The sequence below is a fragment of the Ylistrum balloti genome, unplaced genomic scaffold (assembly GCF_031769215.1).
Source record: "Ylistrum balloti isolate Yb309-2 unplaced genomic scaffold, AGI_CSIRO_Ybal_v1 Utg369584, whole genome shotgun sequence".
NCBI classification, from domain to species: Eukaryota; Metazoa; Mollusca; class Bivalvia; order Pectinida; family Pectinidae; genus Ylistrum; species Ylistrum balloti.
Genome location: NW_026781873.1, coordinates 449,046 through 475,536, shown reverse-complemented (window position 1 = coordinate 475,536; position 26,491 = coordinate 449,046). Strand labels below are relative to the sequence as shown.

The 26,491-nt window shown below is 35.7% G+C and overlaps 1 protein-coding gene across 1 annotated transcript; it reads left to right on the top strand.

The window, feature by feature from the left end:
* The first annotated feature begins 2,860 nt into the window (after window positions 1-2,860).
* Window positions 2,861-14,976, top strand: LOC132543811 (myosin regulatory light chain, striated adductor muscle). The gene is made up of 8 exons (XM_060207333.1): window positions 2,861-2,954; window positions 6,559-6,574; window positions 7,802-7,861; window positions 11,138-11,213; window positions 12,241-12,342; window positions 12,752-12,830; window positions 13,511-13,559; window positions 13,995-14,976. Exons 2-8 carry the CDS (start codon window positions 6,566-6,568, stop codon window positions 14,091-14,093), a joined length of 474 nt encoding a protein of 157 aa, XP_060063316.1. The 5' UTR covers window positions 2,861-2,954; window positions 6,559-6,565; the 3' UTR covers window positions 14,094-14,976.
* Window positions 14,977-26,491: the final 11,515 nt, after the last annotated feature.

Below are 26,491 nucleotides of genomic sequence, written 5' to 3'. Positions count from 1 at the left end.
GTATGTAGTTAGGGGTATTTAGTGAATGGTATGTAGTTAGGGATACTTAGTGAGTGGTATGTGGTTAGGGGTATTTAGTGAGTGGTATGTGGTTAGGGGTATTTAGTGAGTGGTATGTGGTTAGGGGTATTTAGTGAGTGGTATGTAGTTAGGGGTATTTAGTGAGTGGTATGTAGTTAGGGGTATTTAGTGAGTGGTATGTAGTTAGGGGTATTTAGTGAGTGGTATATGGTTAGGGGTATTTAGTGAGTGGTATGTGGTTAGGGGTATTTAGTGAGTGGTATGTGGTTAGGGGTATTTAGTGAGTGGTATGTGGTTAGGGGTATTTAGTGAGTGGTATGTGGTTAGGGGTATTTAGTGAGTGGTATGTGGTTAGGGGTATTTAGTGAATGGTATGTAGTTAGGGGTATTTAGTGAGTGGTATGTGGTTAGGGGTATTTAGTGAGTGGTATATGGTTAGGGGTATTTAGTGAGTGGTAGGTAGTTAGGGGTATTTAGTGAATGATATGTAGTTAGGGGTATTTAGTGAATGGTATGTAGTTAGGGGTATTTAGTGAATGGTATGTAGTTAGGGGTATTTAGTGAATGGTATGTAGTTAGGGATACTTAGTGAGTGGTATGTGGTTAGGGGTATTTAGTGAATGGTATGTAGTTAGGGGTATTTAGTGAGTGGTAGGTAGTTAGAGGTATTTAGTGAGTGGTATGTAGGTAGGGGTATTTAGTGAGTGGTATGTGGTTAGGATTATTTAGTGAGTGGTATGTGGTTAGGGGTATTTAGTGAGTGGTATGTGGTTAGGGGTATTTAGTGAGTGGTATGTGGTTAGGGGTATTTAGTGAGTGGTATTTGGTTAGGGGTATTTAGTGAATGGTAGGTAGTTAGAGGTATTTAGTGAGTGGTATGTGGTTAGGGCTATTTAGTGAGTGGTAGGTAGTTAGAGGTATTTAGTGAGTGGTATGTGGTTAGGATTATTTAGCGAGTGGTATGTGGTTAGGGGTATTTAGTGAATGGTATGTAGTTAGGGGTATTTAGTGAGTGGTATGTAGTTAGGGGTATTTAGTGAGTGGTATGTGGTTAGGATTATTTAGTGAGTGGTATGTGGTTAGGGGTATTTAGTGAGTGGTATGTGGTTAGGGGTATTTAGTGAGTGGTATGTGGTTAGGGCTATTTAGTGAGTGGTATGTGGTTAGGGCTATTTAGTGAGTGGTATGTGGTTAGGGATATTTAGTGAGTGGTATGTGGTTAGGGGTATTTAGTGAGTGGTATGTGGTTAGGGGTATTTAGTGAGTGGTATGTGGTTAGGGGTATTTAGTGAGTGGTATGTGGTTAGAGGTATTTAGTGAGTGGTATGTAGTTAGGGGTATTTAGTGAGTGGTATATGGTTAGGGGTATTTAGTGAGTGGTATGTAGTTAGGGGTATTTAGTGAGTGGTATATGGTTAGGAGTATTTAGTGAGTGGTATATGGTTAGGGGTATTTAGTGAGTGGTATGTGGTTAGGGGTATTTAGTGAGTGGTATATGGTTAGAGGTATTAGTGAGTGGTATGTGGTTAGGGGTATTTAGTGAGTGGTATATGGTTAGGGGTATTTAGTGAGTGGTATGTGGTTAGGGGTATTTAGTGAGTGGTATATGGTTAGAGGTATTAGTGAGTGGTATGTGGTTAGGGATATTTAGTGAGAAGTATGTACTTAGATATATGTATTTTATATAGATTGTTAGGTATTTTGTTGGAGTTATTATGAGCTATTGTTATTTATGAATGATACGACGACATGTAGGATTCCCGTGTATATGGACCTGGTTTTGCAAGTGTTTGTGGTGGCACTATGGTGTAGGTAATGTTAAATAAGTGATATCCTCCAACAGATTTTACTCCAAACCTTCTCTAGACCAAGAATGTATTGTTATGTTGTTGAAGATGTTTTGTCATTATTGAAGTGACGTCGATGTACCCTCTTTTTCTAGATCAATATATGTAATACTTCAAGGGTCAAAGGTCATTAATTGATGTCGTAAGTATCAAGATGTCGATTATCATCTACATGGCAAATGTTACACCACAAAGGAGCTGTGCATAAACAATGCAATCTCGGCAGACGAGCGTACAAACACGCGCTTTTCTAATTATACCATAGTGTGCTGTTATCCCCGGCGTTGTCCGTGCTTTAACACACTGTGTAGCGCCCCACTGTCGGCAGCCTTTACTGTATATGGACAACTGCTCACATCAGCTTCCCAGTAATATGTATAGGAAACATACGCGAAACGCACGTGGTACATACACGATGAACGAACAACCCATTGGTTCTCAATTCAGGCCAAACCAATAAACTATTTGTTTAAAAAAAAGACACACACTTCCACGTAAATTTTTGGCTTATTTTTTTAAGAATGCACTCGAGAATGACAAAACAATGCTTGTAAACACTTTCCGACATATCCGGCGAATTTACATATGGTGTTTACGTATGGAGAGAAATAAAGTCCCAGAAAACGCACAATATAGTACAAAAAAAAAAAATTTGAAAAGTTACATATGAAAAATTAAAATTCCTATCAGCTTTTTACTGAATGTTGCAACACTTATGTGCATAATGTCTCAGCAGGCGCTATGGGGCCCAACAGCAGGTGCCATGAAGCGCACAGCAGGCTCAACCAGCGCCTGACATCGGTCAAATTTCACCATGCGCTGAAACCGAATACCTGACACAGCTTGGCCTGTGGAGTTCGCTCAGTAGTTTGTTCTGCGATACCGTACTCCTCGCCGATAGGGGGAGCAGGCCCATCTATGGTACAAGAGTTGTGACGTCACAGCCTGGGAGGCATGCATGATAAATTGGGGACCAATGTGATTTTCACTTTCGTATCGCTCGTGTTCAAGCCCGGTCGTGAGTCAACAGCTGTGCAGGTCGTTCGGCCTTATATTCTTTAAGTAGTTGGATATCAACTGAACAGGGTAAGTAATATCTACATTTATCGATCCCTCTTCACTCATAAATGTCATTTCTTTCCCTATTTTCCCCATTCTTTCCCAACTACTGAATAACTTTTCCAATGCCTTTCCGTAACCTTGAAAAAAATGTTTTAGGATATATCTATATTGCCCTTTGACCTTTGAACTTATCGATAACTTTGAACAAATATTTCAATCTTAGGATTTAGTAATAAATTTTGCCTGTCTTTGTACCTCGATATTTTTCACAGATATTATCTAGACTCCTAATTTACCCAAAGTTTTTCGGCTTTCTGTTTTTGATAATAAAAGTTTGATAAATTACATGCCTACATCGAGTGTACGTTTTTAGCAAACGATTTATTTATTATTTACACCAAAAAGATGTTGTTTGGACCTTGTAGTATTGATTACAGTATCGCTCGGTTTATTAGAAATAAAACTTCTTCCCCTTTCGTGGGCCTCTTTCCCCACCTGATACGGCTGTTTGGAATTTCATCATTTTGCGGTTACTCGAAGGCATAAACTCCTGTTTCTTACAAAATTCCTTAGATAAGAGTCAAACACTGGCTCGGTTCCCAATATCCGTGATCCCGACCCAGCGTGATCCGCCTAGCTAGAATCTATACTGATCAGGCTCTCCTTCCATCCTCTTGCTCCCAAAACGGGTGAGAATTCAACCAAAAACAACCACGAAACCCCACTCACTTATCTTACGTTTTTGTTGTCTCATATTCTCAGTTTAATTGTAATGTTTTAACAATAGTATGTTACATTCATACAAATAGCGAATGTCAAAGTGTCAGTGTGGAGAAATATATAGAGATATGAGGAAGGTAGATAGTTTTTTTTTTTTAATCATAACCCCTTACCCCCATCCCCGGGATATATATCCTCACCCCCAGGTGCACCCCTCCTTCGCGGAAAACATGTGCAGTTGTACCTGTATAACAGAATAGCCAGCCTCAGCATCTGTAACGTCACTATAATCTACTGCATCAGCAGCTAGATGGTGCCAGAACTTGGTACTTCTATTACCGGGAGTACCGCCAAGCTACCATGGTAACTGTTATTTGATAGTGAGCCAAACTTCTTACCTACCTTACCTATAATTTTCACGTGCGTAGGATTCTGGCCTAGGTTGTGGTGTCTACTAGTGAATTCCTGACAGAAAACACATTCTTCAGCATAATTAGTAATCGTTGTTCTAATGTAAAATTTCATAGTTGAAAAACCGAAATCTTTAGAAAAGTTGGATTATATCAAGGTGTTTTTCTCGACAATTAGTTTTGTAAATAGTAAAGTTGTACATCATATAATAAACATTGATTGCACCAATACAAATTAAGTCACATTACTCTCTTAATAGTCAATATTCAAGTAATAAGGAAAATTCGCTGTTTTTTTTTTTTTTTATTATCTTTGCGATTTTTATTAACTGTATAATTTAAACTCGTGATTTTGTGACACAAGCAGGAACTAAATTTTCGAAGAAGAATCTTGAGTGCCTGATACAGGCGTGTAATCCTAATCTCCTTACGATGGAACACATAATTATATTTACATAATCATAATGAAGCAATTAGTTCGACGATCATGAGTGTCATCAATACGTGCTGATATTGAGGCACACAGCGGTGGGTGAAGGGCCATCGGAGCAACGCTACACCCACTAGCATATATGGGAAAGCATTGTAGTTGCTTAGCACCGAGCAAATTGATAGCACGTGCGTGGGTGACTTAGGCGCCTCCTAGTGTCAATTCCAACCCAATCATAGTCAGTGAAAGTCTTTGTAGTAATACCAAACAATCAATTAATTAAGCAAGGAAGCAATCATCAGTCACCCAATTAATCTAAGCTTGTCCAATAGGAATATTACGGCATAGTTCAAAGTTCACAAACTTACTTTGATAGTATTGGTCGAATGTAGACTTTCAAGTTGTCAAAGTTCGAAAAAGAGAAAGAAAGAAAAAAACAGGACAGATAATGACAGTTTAGACGCAGTTAATTTTGAACCTTTGTACGAAATATACGTAAAATACAAAAACAACAAACATCATGAAGAGTGTTATAAACAAATAAAAAATGATGAAATATTTACAACACCTTACATAATTTTGATATCAGTTTTATGCAATACATGAAATTTGACAAGATCGATATTAAGTTTCGGAAATCAGTGTCAGATGTCTCTTGCAGAAATCCTCTCCTATCAAAACTAAGTTAAAGGTAAAATTGACCAAAAAATGCATGTTTTTCCAATATCAATTTTCTAAAAGCTTGTTTTAAATGCATATTTTGTAGTGGTATATCATAAAGAATGGAGCGTCAAATCCTACTGACGATCAGTGTCATTTGTGTAACGGCACTTCTTTAATTAAAGTGCATTTAAGGGGAGTACATGATAAATATGAAAATTCGGGAAAATTGGTTTATGAGGTGAAATATGATATATACTAAACCCCTTCCGCCACATCTTTAACATGACACACTATCATCCCTGTTATCGTTACTTATGCAATTCCAACTTATGGGAATTGATATGGCTGTCCAGTCCCCTGACCAGTACCAGCTGGGAGGGAATAGGTCCAGTTTCCTGAACAGCACCCGCTGGGATAAATATGAAACACAATCTATGCTGTGTATATAGCGTACGCATCCCTCCCCCATGTCCCCCTCCCTGTACAGGGGGCTGTGTATTGGGGAGCTTGCCATGGTTATATATAGCTATAGGTAACCCGATCCCTCCCCACAGAATCCCAGCATCAGCAGCCCTCCACACCTACACATAGCGTGCCGTTCTGTCAGTGTTAGCTCAGGATCTAGGGAGTGAGGTTCAGGTCTAGTCACCATCACTTAACAGTAAGTAACAATCTTTGATCACTTGTAAAATATATCTCAACATTAACTTGTTATTTCACAGCTCGAAACTTAGTGGATCTTTTACATGAGTTATAGTTTAGGTGACACTTCACATCTCTAATCTGATTCACAAATAGGAATTCAACCACTAGTTATTGAATCGCTTTATTATTGAAACTGTAATGCCACTTTAATCTTATCCACTACGAGAATTTACGAAGAGTATATTTCTCCCATGCTTACAATAATACAAATCCTGTCTTAAAAGGGATACATAGATTATGTTAACCTACTGAACAATACCTTGTTAATATTATACCATCACAAGAGTAGACATGAAATTCTCATTGACGTAGCCTTGCTAAACGTTAGTGTTTAAATTTGTCACGCCCACCACCACACCCTTCCAATATATTACCACATCTTACTTCTTGTCTTTAGTTATTTCCTCCATCAGCCTCTCCCTCAACATCTCTTACTCATTCGTGTTTGATATATATGCTGTTACACTTCGGTGCTCGTACCAGATTAGAATCTTCAAGTGTTACGAGTTGAAAGCAACCGATTGATGGTACCAATACTGATTTGTTCTTTCACATGCTGTAGTATATTTTATGATAAAAGTCTTTTCTAATCCGTTCATAATTCTGTTTACATATTTTCTTATGTTTAATCTTGTTTAGTTAAATGTATCAACACCAGTTACTGAACTATTTTATCATTTTTTATTTTTATCTTTTCCAGAGACAAAATGGCAGATGTAAGTAGTTCCCAGCGTTTCCCGCATGTCTTGTGTGTGTATACCTACAGCAGTGCACTATTTTCTATCGGGGATTTATACATCATATCGCCGTGAAAATCTAATCTATCTACTTGGATTTTATACTAATATTCATGTTCTGTGGAATTAAAACTGTCTTTGACATAAATTGAGATAGAGGATTCTTATATGCCGATACCAGACAGATGGCCGCCATTTTCTATAGGAAACTGGATATACCTGGTGCTAATTGGTCATGTGACACGATGTGCAGTGCCCGGATTTAGACATGTCTGCGATACATCCATTTGTTCTTTTGATATTTACTTTCTTGATTTCTACTGATATTTTTTCTGTGATTCAAATCGATCAATTTTATCAAGATCAACGAGTGTAATGGAATAATTTTGTACATCAAACACTTAAAATCTGAGCATAATTTTTTATTTATTTATTTATTTATTTAAATTCTTGATTCTGAGTCGTGATTTTAAGCTTGATAAATCTTTAGTTCTGTTTGGAAACTAGGAATGGATTCTGCTACAACATTTGGAAAGCAAATAGTGAATATATTATTTACTGTGTGTTAATGTATACTGTGACATAGAAACGGTAAGTCAGAATGGCTTGTCCCTATCATAGGAACCTAAAATGAAATGAATAATCATCCCGTACCTTTTTATGCAGTATTCTTATTCTACTTTCGTAATAAGTCAAATTATTCTACAAAAAAAAAAAAAAAAACATCTTGCAATTATTTATAAATTATATGGTAATTTGGAATTCATTAAAATATAAAAAAAATAAAGATAAAAGAAACGAAACGAAACAATAACGAAATACATAGATAATAAATGAAATCTCGGGAAATAGATTATTTCCTATTTTAATAAAAGAAATCACAACTAGCCATAGTACAATACATTTCTATGATATAAAGTTATAGAGATATTTCTACATACATTTCCCTACGTGGAATTTCGTTACCTACTATGGTATATTTCCCCAAAACAAACCTCCTTACCAACCTGAATAATCCCACCCTAATCTTGTTCCTTGTTTTGTTCATTTATTTATTACGACAGAAAGAAAGGGCACAAAGGGCTACGTCGAATGTGTTCGCAAGGCTTCCACAAAAGCTAATGCAGGAAATGAAAGAGGTATGCAACTTCCATAGTCTTCGTTTCGTATCTAGATGTAGCTAATGTTTGTACTTTTGTATTTCAGAAAGCAGCAAGCGGAGTTTTAACCAAGTTGCCCCAGAAACAAATTCAGGAGATGAAAGAGGTGTGGAGTACGCATGCGTATGAGCAACCGCACTCGCAATGATATCTTAAAAAAATATATCTCCCTTTTTCCCCTTCAGTGACGTCAGTCTCATTAACACGTCATCAACCTGATTTTGGCATGTGTGCGTGCGCCGCGTTCCAAACCTTCCAACTGAAACAAACTAATGATTTTATTTCAATGGAGATTCGTCCGCCGACCGAGCATGTTTTTTTTATTAATTTATTTTTCCTTGGAGTTTTTTATTTACAGATTGCCCCGCCTCACTTCCCTAAAATGGGCGCCTCACGTATCACCGTTTACTCAGTAAGAGTAATCTCCCCTGTGCGTTCTGTCTGCATGCGTTCGAGGTACATTTATACAAGGAGTCTGTTATCTGTGGCTGATGTAGTGAATTGATACACACTGAATTTGTTCAGTGTATTTCTCCATTTGGTCGGAGCACACTTTGCATCTTTGTAAATTTAAAAAGAGCCAAATTATTTAGCCACAACTATCAGATTTCTTTCCAACTGGTTTCCCTGGCCCTAATGACCTTGTATGTGTTGACGGGCCGGTAAGACTGTAATAATAAGTGATTTCCTACTGCCTTTGGAGTGACGTGAGAAGTTTTTCAAAGAAACTGTCCCTTTTTCAGGAGTAATACAATGAAACTGCCTTTTAGCTTAAAACATCTTTTTTTCATTTAATTATTTATAATGAATTACCAACACTTTTTTCCAATTTTTCTGATTGTAATTAATATTGGAAACCTAAACACCACTTTTAGGCGACATTTGGATTGTGCGAGCTTAAGGTCATTGGTCAATCACGATTCCATTTTGAAATTTATCTTCAATTACAAGATTAATTATTTTCTTTCCTGCGTTTTTTGCGTCTAAATTTTTTCAACATGTCACGTGATGCGCCAATTCACGTATATCCTTACCCGGCTGCGCAGCTATAGACTTCATGGACTGTCCTATAAAAGTGCATTTATTCGCACGATTTAGATATACGTTTATATTATATTACTTACTTTGTCGACTGTGTATGTATACAAGTTTTCATCGTTTATATATAACATGAATTGTATGAATAAGCTTTTGAATAGCGTTATCAATTATTACTTAATTTGCTATAGAAAGAACGTTAATGCTTGTTATTGATTTACTGGTGAAAAGTGACTATTATTTTTTTTTAATTTTGAATTAATCGCAGTGCTTCCTACAGTTCAAACCATATGATTTCTGACTGAACCACTTCTCTTATTATTTCCATCTTTATTTCTTACTTGCTTCGTTCATGCTTTTTAAAAATAATTTCTTTTTATAATTTTTTTTTTTATTTTTCCATGAAAATTTTTAGATTTTACGTTGCCGGATTTCATTTCGTTTTTGATATGTTGAGAATTGTGGCGAGACTGTCCCGTCGTAACACTTAATTAATAGTACTATATACAAATGATAAAAAAACTCCTGTAGTCTACAAACTTCCCAAAATGTGTGTTTGGATTAAACGTGAACCGGATTACCCCGTGCAAACATCATGTAAAGTTACCTGATTGGTGCAATGGTTCGTCGTAACGACGAGATAAACGATTACTTGGTGTAAAACGGATAGTTTAGCTGTAACAGATCTGAAAGTCACTCAGACGATACGTTCTTTGTTTGCACGAGATAATCCGGTAACTTAACTCGTTGTCATATTGACACTATTTAATCTTCCTTACAGAACCCGACCTTCATACAGTATCATAACTGCATTATGGTCTTTATGACTTGAAAACCACAGCTTTTCTTTATTTCTGACATTTACAAATTTGCCGATGCATGTCGTTTTGATTCGCATGTTATCTGGGGCATTTGGCTCCACCCTATCTACCATGAAAGTGATTTAGTCACGATGTCATATTTTCACATTTCAATCATTATTTAACATCAGTGATTAAGGCAAGCAGTTTAAATTAGTTTCAAGAATTTATTTAAAATGGAGTACACACAAAGTGTAACCGCCATTTATTTTACTGTAATCTATCTGCCTTTATAAAAGGTCCAAGTTATTCAGGTCGTTCTGTGTGATTCAATTTGTCACCAATACAACAAAAAATTATTTACCTTTAAGGACCTTGTCTTATGATAGTCGATGAAAAACGACGCCATTTTGGATGTTCTGTGTGTCAGCAGAAACGCTTGTTTTAAGCAGGATTGAAGTGAAGATATGAAGTTGTGACAGCTTTTCATTGACACTGAGTGTTTACATTTTAATCAAATATTTTATCGTTCAGTAATGATAATAACGATAATATAATACGTTATATATATATTTATGTTATTACAACATAATATGATGTATTTCTATAAAGATGTTACTATATTGTAATTGTGATTTATATTGCCGTAACAGGCGTTTACCATGATAGACCAAAACAGGGATGGCTTTATTGATATCAACGATCTAAAAGAAATGTTTTCCTCCCTGGGTAAGTTAAAAGTCGATATGTCGGCTTATGTAGGAGACGACTAACAAGGCAGGAAAGTGTTCAATAGTACATTATTTTAGAATTATTTAAATTGTAATGTTTTGATCTCAACTTTCCTAAATATCCTCGATCTTAATACTAAAACCGATCCTATCACAAACCAGTCTTCTATATCCTCATCAAAAACAGACTTGTGTATATTACCTGTTCTACCCAGATACACACCAGAACCCTGCCAGTCCCCCTCCTTTGTCTACTTTACCAAAAACCGCCTCGATCCATGTCATCACTACTGATCTTATACACCAAATCTCTTCCAATCGACTTTATAACTGTGTCACAGACCAACTCTTGTCCAATCAACCTTACAACACAGACCATCCCTCATCCGGTCTTGAGTGTCTGTTTCTGTCACATGTCTTTGTGTTGTAATGCGTGTAATATCCAGTCAAAACGTCATTCTTGTGGTGTAAACTAATCAGTCCTGTCCTTTGTTGTCCAATCTCATTCTTGTCATGTGTTAATACTCGAAATCTTCTCCTGGTTTTAACCAATCAGCTTGTTTTGTTTAAACCAATCACAGTAATCTTATCTAAAGTTAATCAAGTGTTGTTTTAACCCTGTCCGATCACCTTTCTGAGCTCGTGTGTTGTCTCCGGTATTTCTTTTCCTTGAATCCAACTTCCACTTCCATGTCGTCTCCTCCTTTCTCCTAACATCTTCTTTGATGGATCACGTCATCAGCTGGCGAATGCCCTTTCAATGGACGTGTCTTTGTGTGTCTATAAATGTTCGTGGTTGTATCTGTCGAACAGGCCTTCTCCATGATTGACGTAGACAGGGATGGTTTCGTCAGCAAAGAGGATCTCAAAGCTATCTCCGAACAGCTCGGTAAGTTGACCCCACCCCCAAAACAAGTCAGACCACACCCCAACAAAAGGCCACTTCAGCACCATGACGTCACTTCCGCTTCATGACACTTACGAACACATACCCGTGTTCAAGACGCAAACTAGCCGAAACTATTTCATCTCTATGAATAGGGTTACACATAACAAATTCAACACGAATCTGATCGGTGAGAATTGTTTTTTTTATCTATCGCCAGCGTGTGGAAGGGAAATCGGATGGTCTCCATAGGTATACACTTTCCTGCAGCTCGTAGATGTAGTGTGTAGAATTTACTAATGCTTTGTAGATTAGAAAGAGTAGAAACGTTATAATATGTACATCGGTCTTCATATCTCAGAAATCTGTGTCCGAACTTTAAACTCCCGAATTGTTAATGGGTCGGTGCCTTGGTTGTAGAAGACAGAAACATGGTCAATTTATTTGTAAATAGTTCAATGAAAATTTAAGGAATATGCCAAAATATATAAATAACCTGTTTAATTTACAAAATCTGACAAGAATAATTTTCCGATGTACATGTTATTGCCTAGATAGTTCAAATTTGGATCACGATGTAATAAACCTGAACATTTGTTCCGCGAAACAATGGTCAGTAACATGCTAGTTTTACTCTTGAAGTGAATTATGGGCATAGTGCACCTACCCATCTAGATTTTGACATTTTTTCTTTCACGTTTGATTTTCCTAAATTGGCTCCACGTCTTCAAAATTAAAGCTTCTTTTGACTGACAAATTCAACAATTGTATTACTTGAGAAAGGCGCTATTCACCTGTAAAATCTTGTAGCTCTTTAATGCTAGTTTGTTTGCCAGGTGAAATTGTTTAATTACAATTTTGTATGTTTAAACATTAAACAGCTCAGGAAATTACATGTGTCTGAAAACATTTTTAGTATAATTTTGTAAAACAAGTAAATTGTACATGTTCATACATAGTAAAGGTTTCACTGACTTTGAATATTATAATTACTAACTTTGATATATCTGACCACTTCTGGATTATATAGGCAGGACACCCGACGACAAGGAATTGACAGCTATGTTGAAGGAAGCTCCCGGTCCATTGAACTTCACCATGTTCTTGTCCATCTTCTCAGACAAGCTCAGCGGTACGTGATCGCATATTTACGTTACGTCACCAATATGTGTCCACATCGTAATCACAAAGTGTATAGATACTTAGATAGATGCTTCCAATATATCGATGTTTTTCACTCAAACATGAAACATTTCGCTACAATTACTTGTTCTAGAAACGTGTCATTCCAGTTATGACGGATTCATTCTGAGGTTATTCAAACGTGCATTCTGAAGTTATTCAAACGTGCATTCTGAAGTTATTCAAGCGTGCGTTCCAACCTTTAATTTGTATACATATCAACTTATATCATCAGATTTTCAGTAACATAACTAACAATGCAAAAGAAGGACGTAAATGAGACTTTTTGTTGTTTTGAATTAAATGACAAAATGATAGACAGTATACATGAAAGTGACATGTTTTATTTTCCTGTATAGGTACCGACAGTGAAGAAACCATCAGGAACGCATTCGCCATGTTTGACGAAGCAGAAACCAAGAAACTCAACATCGAGTAGTACGTATCGATATACTCTGTTTAAATGTATACTCTTAGCTTCAATTGGATTAAGATTAGGATAAAGTGTTAAGGTTCGATTCATCGCTGCCCCAGTGATTGTATGGACACGGCCCTGCTTTCTGTTTTCCCCATTGAAGTTTTCTCAAGTTGTACCAGGGCCTTTTATTGAAATGCGTCTGACATATCAATGGTTATCATTTACCTAGTTTGATCTTATACCAGTCGAAAGACAGACTTTATGTTGTATATGTGTATCTTGTTTTGCCCGTTTCCTCGTAGACATTGAGTTTAAACAGTCAGCGAGTGCCCCTCTACTTCTGTTTAAACTGATGTTACTGAAAATTAATATCATAGCTATGTTATAAAGACAACCTTATTCTGCCAGATAGTGATATTTCATTATAAAGACAACCTTATTCAGCCAGATAGTGATATTTCAATATAAAAACAACCTTATTCAGCCAGATAGTGATATTTCATTATAAAAATAACCTTATTCAGCCAGATAGTGATATTTCATTATAAAAACAACCTTATTCAGCCAGACAGTGATATTTTATTATAAAAACAACCTTATTCAGCCAGACAGTGATATTTTATTATTCATTTTGTTCGGACCACTTTCAGTTATGTTTCAATGATATATGATTTCAAATGCCTATCGTTTTGTATTTCAGCATTAAGGATTTATTAGAAAACATGGGAGACAACTTCAACAAAGACGAGGTAAGTTATTTATAAAGTGATATAATTATATTTTGATACTTTTATCGGAGATTGAAGTAATATTCCGTTAGAGAGATAAAGACGGAGTAACACGTAGACAAAATTCGACCGAGTTACGAAGAAATGAGAATAAATATTTGAATGGGAATGTACACAAACGTAAACAAACAAAATACTTACCAGAAATGAATTCTTGGTGAAATAAAACATTGCGACAACCTGGAAATAACACTGATGAAAAAATCACATGGATTTGGTTGTTAATTAGAGAAACAATCTTCTCGTATGTCAATGAGTACAATCCCTGGTCAAATCAGTTGTCATTTTGTATTTGTATCGATGATGCGTGTCATCTGAAGACCGTGCCATGTTTAAGTACACGTCTGAATAATGATTTTATAATGGAGTTATCGTAAATTTTTATCAACGTTCCAGATGAGGATGACATTCAAGGAAGCCCCTGTAGAAGGAGGAAAATTCGACTATGTAAAATTCACAGCGATGATCAAGGGTAGTGGAGAAGACGACGCATAAAACTGTACCATCACTATTCCTACATACTAGCACTACACGAGGCGGGCTTTTCATCCCAACAGATCTGGCTCTTCCGGTCTTGGTGATGACGTCATCATGATGTCAGAAGAACGACTCCTTCTTCGCAAAATGAACAGTGTACATACCTGCTCATTTACGGAAGATTTACATCTGGAGGGATGGAAAAGACAACATAAAAATAGACATATCTATCCTATTTCAAATTCGCAAGGAAAAGGCATCCGATATTATATGAAGTTTCTCAAGCCAAAGAGTGCTATCATTCCATTTCTAACACTGGTAACGAGGGGCACAGCTGTTATACGTACTCGCTCCCGGGCCTCATTTACAAGGAAGCGCCAGCTAGTGTCGGGTTATCTCCCAGAACAGGTGGAGATAACTACCAAAGATGACTTTAATGTTTTGTAACACCAACTATTGCTGCGATACCAACTTGAATGAAGAATAACATCAAGGACAAAGTCGTCTTGGAAACCTCCCGATTTCTGTTGGCTTGAGATGCTTTAAAATGCGATCCGATTCTTGGTGACATTTCCAAATATAGATTACCCAATTTGTTTCTCTCTCTTGTATATACCTTTATTACAAAAATACGTAACTTTCATCAACTTTATTATAAATCGTCATGCCACGCCTCTGGGAAGGGTGGACAAAATCATTTAGAGGAACCGCTTGCGTTCCTCGATTCTTTTTGTGTTATATAATGACTCTGTAAATTAATTGTATACAAATTTTGACCTGTCGTCTTTTCATTCATAATAGAACAGAGTACAATTTTCAATCATTTGTACTTGGGTATATAAATATTTATTATAAATTTATGTATTTATCCCAGGGGATTAAATATTGTCGAAATAGCTAATGTATGAATGTCTGTCCTATGTCCGACTGGTAGACAAGTACTTGATCTACAAGGGGATTCATAACCACTTCCGCTCCCATGATCCTCTGTTTTATTCCTGAGGGAATATATCATGGCTTCCTCTGGAAAATAACAATTTGATTGGTAGCACCATGTGATATAGTGGATATGGTTGCCCCTAACAACATCTGAGTGGATTGTTCCCGTGTAACCTATTTATTTTACAATAAACCTCTGTCATGATATACCTTACTGATGGGAGATTTCGTCACTAAAAATACATGATATACCTTACTGATGGGAGATTTCGTCACTAAAAATACATGATATACCCTACTGATGGGAGATTTCGTCACAAAAATACTTGATATACCCTACTGATGGGAGATTTCGTCACAAAAATACATGATATACCCTACTGATGGGAGATTTCGTCACAAAAATACATGATATACCTTACTGATGGGAGATTTCGTCACAAAAATACATGATATACCTTACTGATGGGAGATTTCGTCACAAAAATACATGATATACCTTACTGATGGGAGATTTCGTCACAAAAATACATGATATACCCTACTGATGGGAGATTTCGTCACAAAAATACATGATATACCTTACTGATGGGAGATTTCGTCACAAAAAATACATGATATACCTTACTGATGGGAGATTTCGTCACAAAAAATACTTGATATTAAACCCTACTGATGGGAGATTTCGTCACAAAAATACATGATATACCTTACTGATGGGAGATTTCGTCACAAAAATACATGATATACCCTACTGATGGGAGATTTCGTCACAAAAAATACATGATATACCCTACTGATGGGAGATTTCGTCACAAAAAATACATGATATACCTTACTGATGGGAGATTTCGTCACAAAAATACATGATATACCCTACTGATGGGAGATTTCGTCACAAAAATACATGATATACCCTACTGATGGGAGATTTCGTCACAAAAAATACATGATATACCCTACTGATGGGAGATTTCGTCACAAAAATACATGATATACCCTACTGATGGGAGATTTCGTCACAAAAATACATGATATACCCTACTGATGGGAGATTTCGTCACAAAAATACATGATATACCCTACTGATATTTCGTCACCATGATATACCCTACTGATGGGAGATTTCGTCACAAAAATACATGATATACCTTACTGATGGGAGATTTCGTCACAAAAATACAATATACCTTACTGATGGGAGATTTCGACACTACAAAAATACATGATATACCCTACTGATGGGAGATTTCGTCACAAAAATACATGATATACCTTACTGATGGGAGATTTCGTCACAAAAATACATGATATACCTTACTGATGGGAGATTTCGTCACAAAAATACATGATATACCTTACTGATGGGAGATTTCCACCTTACTGATGGGAGATTTCGTCACAAAAATACATGATATACCTTACTGATGGGAGATTTCGTCACAAAAATAAATGATATACCCTACTGATGGGAGATTTCGTCACAAAAATACATGATATACCCTACTGATGGGAGATTTCGTCACAAAAATACATGATATACCCTACTGATGGGAGATTTCGTCACAAAAATACATGATATACCCTACTGATGGGAGATTTCGTCACAAAAATACATGATATACCCTACTGATGGGAGATTTCATCACAAAAATACTTGATATACCCTACTGATGGGAGATTTCGTTACAAAAATAATTGATATACCTTACTGATGGGAGATTTCGTCACAAAAATACATGATATACCTTACTGATGGGAGATTTCGTCACAAAAATACATGATATACCCTACTGATGGGAGATTTCGTCACAAAAATACATGATATACCCTACTGATGGGAGATTTCGTCACAAAAATACATGATATACCCTACTGATGGGAGATTTCGTCACAAAAATACATGATATACCCTACTGATGGGAGATTTCGTCACTGATGGGAGATTTCGTCACAAAAATACATGATATACCTTACTGATGGGAGATTTCGTCACAAAAATACATGATATACCTTACTGATGGGAGATTTCGTCACAAAAATACATGATATACCTTACTGATGGGAGATTTCGTCACAAAAATACATGATATACCTTACTGATGGGAGATTTCGTCACAAAAATACATACCTTACTGATGGGAGATTTCGTCACAAAAATACATGATATACCCTACTGATGGGAGATTTCGTCACAAAAATACATGATATACCCTACTGATGGGAGATTTCGTCACAAAAATACATGATATACCCTACTGATGGGAGATTTCGTCACAAAAATACATGATATACCCTACTGATGGGAGATTTCACAAAAATACATGATATACCCTACTGATGGGAGATTTCGTCACAAAAAATACATGATATACCCTACTGATGGGAGATTTCGTCACAAAAATACATGATATTATACCCTACTGATGGGAGATTTCGTCACAAAAATACATGATATACCCTACTGATGGGAGATTTCGTCACTAAAAATACATGATATACCCTACTGATGGGAGATTTCGTCACAAAAAATACATGATATACCCTACTGATGGGAGATTTCGTCACAAAAATACATGATATATCTTACTGATGGGAGATTTCGTCACTAAAAATACATGATATAACCTACTGATGGGAGATTTCGTCACTAAAAATACATGATATACCTTACTGATGGGAGATTTCGTCACAAAAATACATGATATACCTTACTGATGGGAGATTTCGTCACAAAAATACATGATATACCCTACTGATGGGAGATTTCGTCACAAAAATACATGATATACCCTACTGATGGGAGATTTCGTCACAAAAATACTTGATATACCTTACTGATGGGAGATTTCGTCACAAAAATACATGATATACCTTACTGATGGGAGATTTCGTCACTAAATGGGAATTTCGTCACAAAAATAAATGATATACCCTACTGATGGGAGATTTCGTCACAAAAATACATGATATACCCTACTGATGGGAGATTTCGTCACAAAAATACATGATATACCCTACTGATGGGAGATTTCGTCACAAAAATACATCATATACCCTACTGATGGGAGATTTCGTCACAAAAATACATGATATACCCTACTGATGGGAGATTTCGTCACAAAAATACATGATATTATACCCTACTGATGGGAGATTTCGTCACAAAAATACATGATATACCCTACTGATGGGAGATTTCGTCACAAAAATACATGATATACCTTACTGATGGGAGATTTCGTCATAAAAATACATGATATACCCTACTGATGGGAGATTTCGTCACAAAAATACATGATATACACAAAAATACATGATATACCCTACTGATGGGAGATTTCGTCACAAAAATACATGATATACCCTACTGATGGGAGATTTCGTCACAAAAATACATGATATACCCTACTGATGGGAGATTTCGTCACAAAAATACATGATATACCTTATTGATGGGAGATTTCGTCACAAAAATAAATTATATACCCTACTGATGGGAGATTTCGTCACAAAAAATACATGATATACCTTACTGATGGGAGATTTCGTCACAAAAATATACCCTACTGATGGGAGATTTCGTCACAAAAATACATGATATACCTTACTGATGGGAGATTTCGTCACAAAAATAAATCATATACCCTACTGATGGGAGATTTCGTCACAAAAATACATGATATACCCTACTGATGGGAGATGTCGTCACAAAAATACATGATATACCTTACTGATGGGAGATTTCGTCACAAAAATACATGATATACCTTACTGATGGGAGATTTCGTCACAAAAATACATGATATACCCTACTGATGGGAGATTTCGTCACAAAAATACATGATATACCTTACTGATGGGAGATTTCGTCACAAAAATACATGATATACCCTACTGATGGGAGATTTCATCACAAAAATACTTGATATACCCTACTGATGGGAGATTTCGTCACAAAAATACATGATATACCCTACTGATGGGAGATTTCGTCACAAAAATACATGACATACCCTACTAATGGGAGATTTCGTCACAAAAATACATTTCGTCACAAAAATACATGATATACCCTACTGATGGGAGATTTCGTCACAAAAATACATGATATACCCTACTGATGGGAGATTTCGTCACAAAAATACATGATATACCCTACTGATGGGAGATTTCGTCACTAAAAATACATGATATACCTACTGATGGGAGATTTCGTCACAAAAATACATGATATACCTTACTGATGGGAGATTTCATCACAAAAATACTTGATATACCTTACTGATGGGAGATACCTTACTGATGGGAGATTTCGTCACAAAAATACATGATATACCCTACTGATGGGAGATTTCGTCACAAAAATACATGATATACCCTACTGATGGGAGATTTCGTCACAAAAATACATGATATACCCTACTGATGGGAGATTTCGTCACAAAAATACATGATATACCCTATGATATACCCTACTGATGGGAGATTTCGTCACAAAAATACATGATATACCTTACTGATGGGAGATTTCGTCACAAAAATACATGATATACCTTACTGATGGGAGATTTCGTCACAAAAATACATGATATACCTTACTGATGGGAGATTTCGTCACAAAAAATACTTGATATACCCTACTGATGGGAGATTTCGTCACAAAAATACATGACATACCCTACTAATGGGAGATTTCGTCACAAAAATACATGATATACCCTACTGATGGGAGATTTCGTCACAAAAAATACTTGATATACCTTACTGATATACCTTACTGATGGGAGATTTCGTCACAAAAATACTGATGGGAGATGATATACCCTACTGATGGGATTTCAGATTTCACCAAAAATACATGATATACCCTACTGATGGGAGATTTCGTCACAAAAATACATGATATACCTTATTGATGGGAGATTTCGTCACAAAAATACATGATATACCCTACTGATGGGAGATTTCGTCACAAAAATACATGATATACCCTACTGATCACAAAAAAATACATGATATACCCTACTGATGGGAGATTTCGTCACAAAAATAAATGATATACCCTACTGATGGGAGATTTCGTCACAAAAATACATGATATACCCTACTGATGGGAGATTTCGTCACTAAAAATACATGATATACCCTGCTAATGGGAGATTTCGTCACAAAAATAAATGATATACCCTACTGATGGGAGATTTCGTCACAAAAATACATGATATACCTTACTGATGGGAGATTTCGTCACAAAAATACATGATATACCCTACTGATGGGAGATTTCGTCACAAAAATACTTGATATACCCTACTGATGGGAGATTTCGTCACTAAAATACTTGATATACCTTACTGATGGGAGATTTCGTCACAAAAATACATGATATTATACCCTACTGATGGGAGATTTCGTCACAAAAATACATGATATACCTTACTGATGGGAGATTTCGTCACAAAAATACATGATATACCCTACTGATGGGAGATTTCGTCACAAAAATACATGATATACCCTACTGATGGGAGATTTCGTCACTAAAAATACATGATATACCTTACTGATGGGAGATTTCGTCACAAAAGATGCATGATATTATACCCTACTGATGGGAGATTTCGTCACAAAAAATACATGATATACCCTACTGATGGGAGATTTCGTCACAAAAATACATGATATACCCTACTGATGGGAGATTTCGTCACAAAAATACATGATATACCCTACTGATGGGAGATTTCGTCACAAAAATACATGATATACCATACTGATGGGAGATTTCGTCACAAAAATACATGATATACCCTACTGATGGGAGATTTCACAAAAATACATGATATACCCTACTGATGGGAGATTTCGTCACAAAAATACATGATATACCCTACTGATGGGAGATTTCGTCACAAAAAATACATGATATACCTTACTGATGGGAGATTTCGTCACAAAAAATACATGATATACCTTACTGATGGGAGATTTCGTCACAAAAATACATGATATACCTTACTGATGGGAGATTTCGTCACAAAAATACATGATATACCCTACTGATGGGAGATTTCGTCACAAAAATACATGATATACCCTACTGATGGGAGATTTCGTCACAAAAATACATACATACCCTACTGATGGGATTTCTGTCACAAAAATACATGATATACCCTACTGATGGGAGATTTCGTCACAAAAATACATGATATACCCTACTGATGGGAGATTTCGTCACAAAAATACATGATATACCCTACTGATGGGAGATTTCGTCACAAAAATACATGACATACCCTACTAATGGGAGATTTCGTCACAAAAATACATGATATGCCCTATTGATGGGAGATTTCGTCACTAAAAATACATGATATACCTTACTGATGGGAGATTTCGTCACAAAAATAAATGATATACCCTACTGATGGGAGATTTCGTCACAAAAATACATGATATACCCTACTGATGGGAGATTTCGTCACAAAAATACATGATATACCCTACTGATGGGAGATTTCGTCACAAAAATACATGATATACCCTACTGATGGGAGATTTCGTCACAAAAATACATGATATACCCTACTGATGGGAGATTTCGTCACAAAAATACATGATATACCTTACTGATGGGAGATTTCGTCACAAAAATACATGATATACCCTACTGATGGGAGATTTCGTCACAAAAATACATGATATACCCTACTGATGGGAGATTTCGTCACAAAAAATACATGATATACCCTACTGATGGGAGATTTCGTCACAAAAATACATGATATACCCTACTGATGGGAGATGGGAGATTTCATCACAAAATTACTTGATATACCCTACTGATGGGAGATTTCATCACAAAAATACTTGATATACCCTACTGATGGGAGATATTTTGTCACAAAAATACATGATATACCCTACTGATGGGAGATTTCATCACAAAAGATGCATGATATTATACCCTACTGATGGGAGATTTCGTCACTAAAAATACATGATATACCTTACTGATGGGAGATTTCATCACAAAAATACTTGATATACCTTACTGATGGGAGATTTCGTCACAAAAATACATGATATACCCTACTGATGGGAGATTTCGTCACAAAAATACATGATATACCCTACTGATGGGAGATTTCGTCACAAAAATACATGATATACCCTACTGATGGGAGATTTCGTCACAAAAATACATGATATACCCTACTGATGGGAGATTTCGTCACAAAAATACATGATATACCCTACTGATGGGAGATTTCGTCACAAAAATACATGATATACCTTACTGATGGGAGATTTCATCACATTTTCGTCACAAAAATACATGATATACCCTACTGATGAGAAATACATGATATACACTACTGATGGGAGATTTCGTCACAAAAATACATGATATACCCTACTGATGGGAGATTTCATCACAAAATTACTTGATATACCCTACTGATGGGAGATTTCATCACAAAAATACTTGATATACCCTACTGATGGGAGATATTTTGTCACAAAAATACATGATATACCCTACTGATGGGAGATTTCAAAAAAATACATGATATACCCTACAGATGGGAGATTTCGTCACAAAAAATACTTGATATTATACCCTACTGATGGGAGATTTCGTCACAAAAATACATGATATACCTTACTGATGGGAGATTTCGCAAAGAATACAAAAATATATGATATACCCTACTGATGGGATCCTGTCTTCCAACACAAAAATACATGATATACCCTACTGATGGGAGATTTCATACTACTGTATACCCTCTCAGTTTGGCTTTACTCGGAGATTTCGTCACAAAAATACCGATATACCTTTCATATAAAAAAAATTTCATGATTTTCTCTAAAATACAATCGCTACCAATTAATAAATAGTTTTAAAAAAAGAATTCGAAACGACTCCGTGCTAATTCATAATTATGCGGGAAGTCCTGCCCTCTGACGCTAACGCAAAGAACCGTAAATAAATATCCTGTCTTCCAACCAAAGAAGGAAGATGGCTGGTGCATACTCTGTATCGCTCTCAGTTTGATTTGAGGGCCTCTTTGCAATTAATCGTAGTTTTTCTCGTAATCTGCACGTTTTTGTGTCATATCTAAGCATTGAAAGATGCCATCAATACATACGTTAGATGATTTCCATACAGGATATATAGAGTATTGATTGCATTTATCGGTAAAATCTCTTTACAAGCGATGTCACATGGACGTACTACTCACCTCTTCCTCCATTTTTCTTTTGGTTCTGACCGCGTCTGAACGTATCACGTGACTTTTCCTCATCAATATTCATACCCTGGTGTTGAGTAATGAGACTAATTCCGGCACCGATATCTCCGGTACCCTTTCAATTTCAAGTTCGAAACTTTATTTAAGTCTTTAACATTTCCAGTCAATAAAATATGAAAAAAAATATCTATAACAGAGTGGGTGTGGCTCTTTATACACGAACCACTGGATAACTGGTAATTTCACGGGTCAATGATTATTTGATTCTCTATTGATATGATCGAATTATATTTGAACAAATTAAAATTTTCCGATCTCACGGGACGTGAAAGGACATCTGATACACACGCTTCTCATTATGTTATATACATTTTTTAGTGATCAAGCTTATGTACCGCGAAATAGCGAAAGCATAATTCCCGCGAAAATAAGCGGCTGTACGTTACAAACGTTATTAAACAGAAGATATACTCTAGTGATTGGAAATTTTGTCACATCAGCTTGTTGTTGTTTACTTGACTTAATTGTAACATCCAAAACGAATGAGGTTTTTCTCATCAATTTAGGCGATTTTAATCCAGATATTTCAAGCCGGTCATTGTCAGGAATACCATTCAAAATACCGCGCGCCATTGTACACTGTACACCTATGTGTCGTCTTTTGATTGAGCAAACCATAAGAAAATCCATGTGCACTTTTGAAGAAGTCATATTTTCAAATTTCAAATGGTAACTAAAACAACAAATCCGATAAATCTGGAGCATTTTTTCTGTTGGACAAAAAGGAATTGTTGGGACAGTTCGCGAGGAGTTAAATTGTGTATTGATTGAACAGATAAATTTGTGTGACAGGTTTGACTACCAAGATATTTTTAGAGATTGATATGAAAAAATGAGTGTTCGTGAAGTTTCTTTTCAAACCGAAAAAAAATCCGTCGGAAGACATAACATACAAAAAAATACAGTCACAGCACCATTTTATTTCTCTTTTCTTTGTACACCAATTTAACATTTGACGACAATGGCAAATAAAATAAAGGACAAAATCATGCAAACATCTTAATATACTGCAAATATCTTAATATACTGCAAACATCTTAATACACTGCAAATATCTTAATATACTGCAAACATCTTAATATATGGTATTTACATTTAAAATTTAACAAAAATATAACAGGCAATGATACATCCACACATCAACCATACCTGCATGGATATTTACACTATGACCCCGATACCAGTCCCAATCTAATACACTCGTGTGAGCTACAGGGAATATATTAGGCTCCAGTTCTCAGCACGATCTCTTGTTCATACAGTATGTCTTAGAAGAAATATAACAGATGTTATTTGCCTGAGCAAGGATTGACCTGTTGGTCAGTCTCCTCTGACCCCAAGTTTTCAGACATTTTAACAAACAAATCTTACTTAAGATTCCGAGGAAACTCGGGCTAAAACGTCATTAACAATACCAGCAGTGGAAGGTTCGTTCCAGGATTTATTCTCTTGATTACATTTGTATGTATAGCCCTTTGATGTCCCGACAGCAAGTGAGCCAAACATGGAGTCCTTCTACTGTATAATATATACCTTTAATCTGTTTTATGAAATATATCTATGGCATTTTATCTTGGACTGAATGACGGACCTGAGTAAATAAACAGATTCTCTGATTCTCATATAAACTGAAAACAAAAACTTGATGTTTATTTCAGACACAAATTGAAAATCTCAAATACTTGGGTGAGCTGAAACCTTTGTATTTTTGTAATTGTCATCTGAATTGAATCGTACAGAAATTCATTGAGCATTAAGCTTGCATAATACAAAAAGGACAAAGAACTGTTGGTGAAGACCTGGACTGTTTAATGTTAGGGCTGGAAAGATTTGGGCTGTTGGTTACAGCTATTTCCTCTCCATGACACTCATAAGTCACGTGGTATAGACAGATGAGGATAACTGTATGTAGTAGAACTACACAGGGACTTTATCATCATGTTAACATTCACACACATTGATCAAAATGTACATCTGGATCATATAAAGACCAACAACTGGCATTGTCATTTAAACACAAGTTATCAAAATGATTGGAGGACCTACAATGGTAGGCACTTGTCAATAGCATATTACAGGTATCCTGTAATAAAGTTCAATGGATTAAACAGTAGCCAAGGTTGATGGAGGATATCAGGCTGATATAGAGAATACGTTTGTAGATAGACCAGGAGGTTATATGTTCACAACTGATTCACAAACTGATCCTCGGAAGAGTTGAGTAATGAGAAATGTGTGTTAGATAAAATCTCAAAAAATGATTCCATATTCATGTTAATTAACTTCTGGTTTATATATTTTACTAATGAACTCAATATACTAAAAAAATACAGTTTAAAAAGTCATATCTTTTTAACTTTCAATGGATGAAGATGTATGTCAAACATTTCCACTTATCATAAGAATGCTGTCAATTCTGTTAATGATTAATTCTGTTTAATTTTTGAAAGATACACAAAATTGGTTTTGAAATTAGACTAACTGGTATTTTGCATTCACACCATAAAAGATATGGTGATTGAACATTTTATGGGAGACAACTCTGAACAAAGGATTAATGCTAGGTAAAGGACATTGCTTTAAAATCAAATTTTTGAATAATTCATATTTTGCGAAAAAAAGACAGCTGAAGTTAATGATGAAACATGCTTGATTAGCTGTTTAATATTTCATGATAGCTACACAGTTCAATGCCATTCATAAAACGCACCAATTATACCAAATCAAAGAACTTATTCATTCTTTCAAAATACGGTCATATTGGGTTTGGTTATCATAAAAACATCTTAAATATACATTAATACATCATTTTCAAGAATGATAATGTTATATATCATATATAAATACTTTTTCATAGAGAAACCGTTGGTAACTTATATTAGGAACAATAAAAAATAAATAAGTCTGTTCATGGGAAGGACAACATCATCCAAAACAAGTGTTTAACATTTTTCTTCAACAAAAGTTCACTGGAGACAACATTTCTGTAACAAATACTGACAAATATTCCAGTAACTAAACACACAGTAAATGAGTAAGTAAAAACTTACAAGTGATCGTCTAAGTCTTACTGCTATTCTGACATATTCAACACCCAGATCAATGTAAGGTACTCGTAAAGTCACATGTTTTCTGAGTGCCTGAAATTTTGTA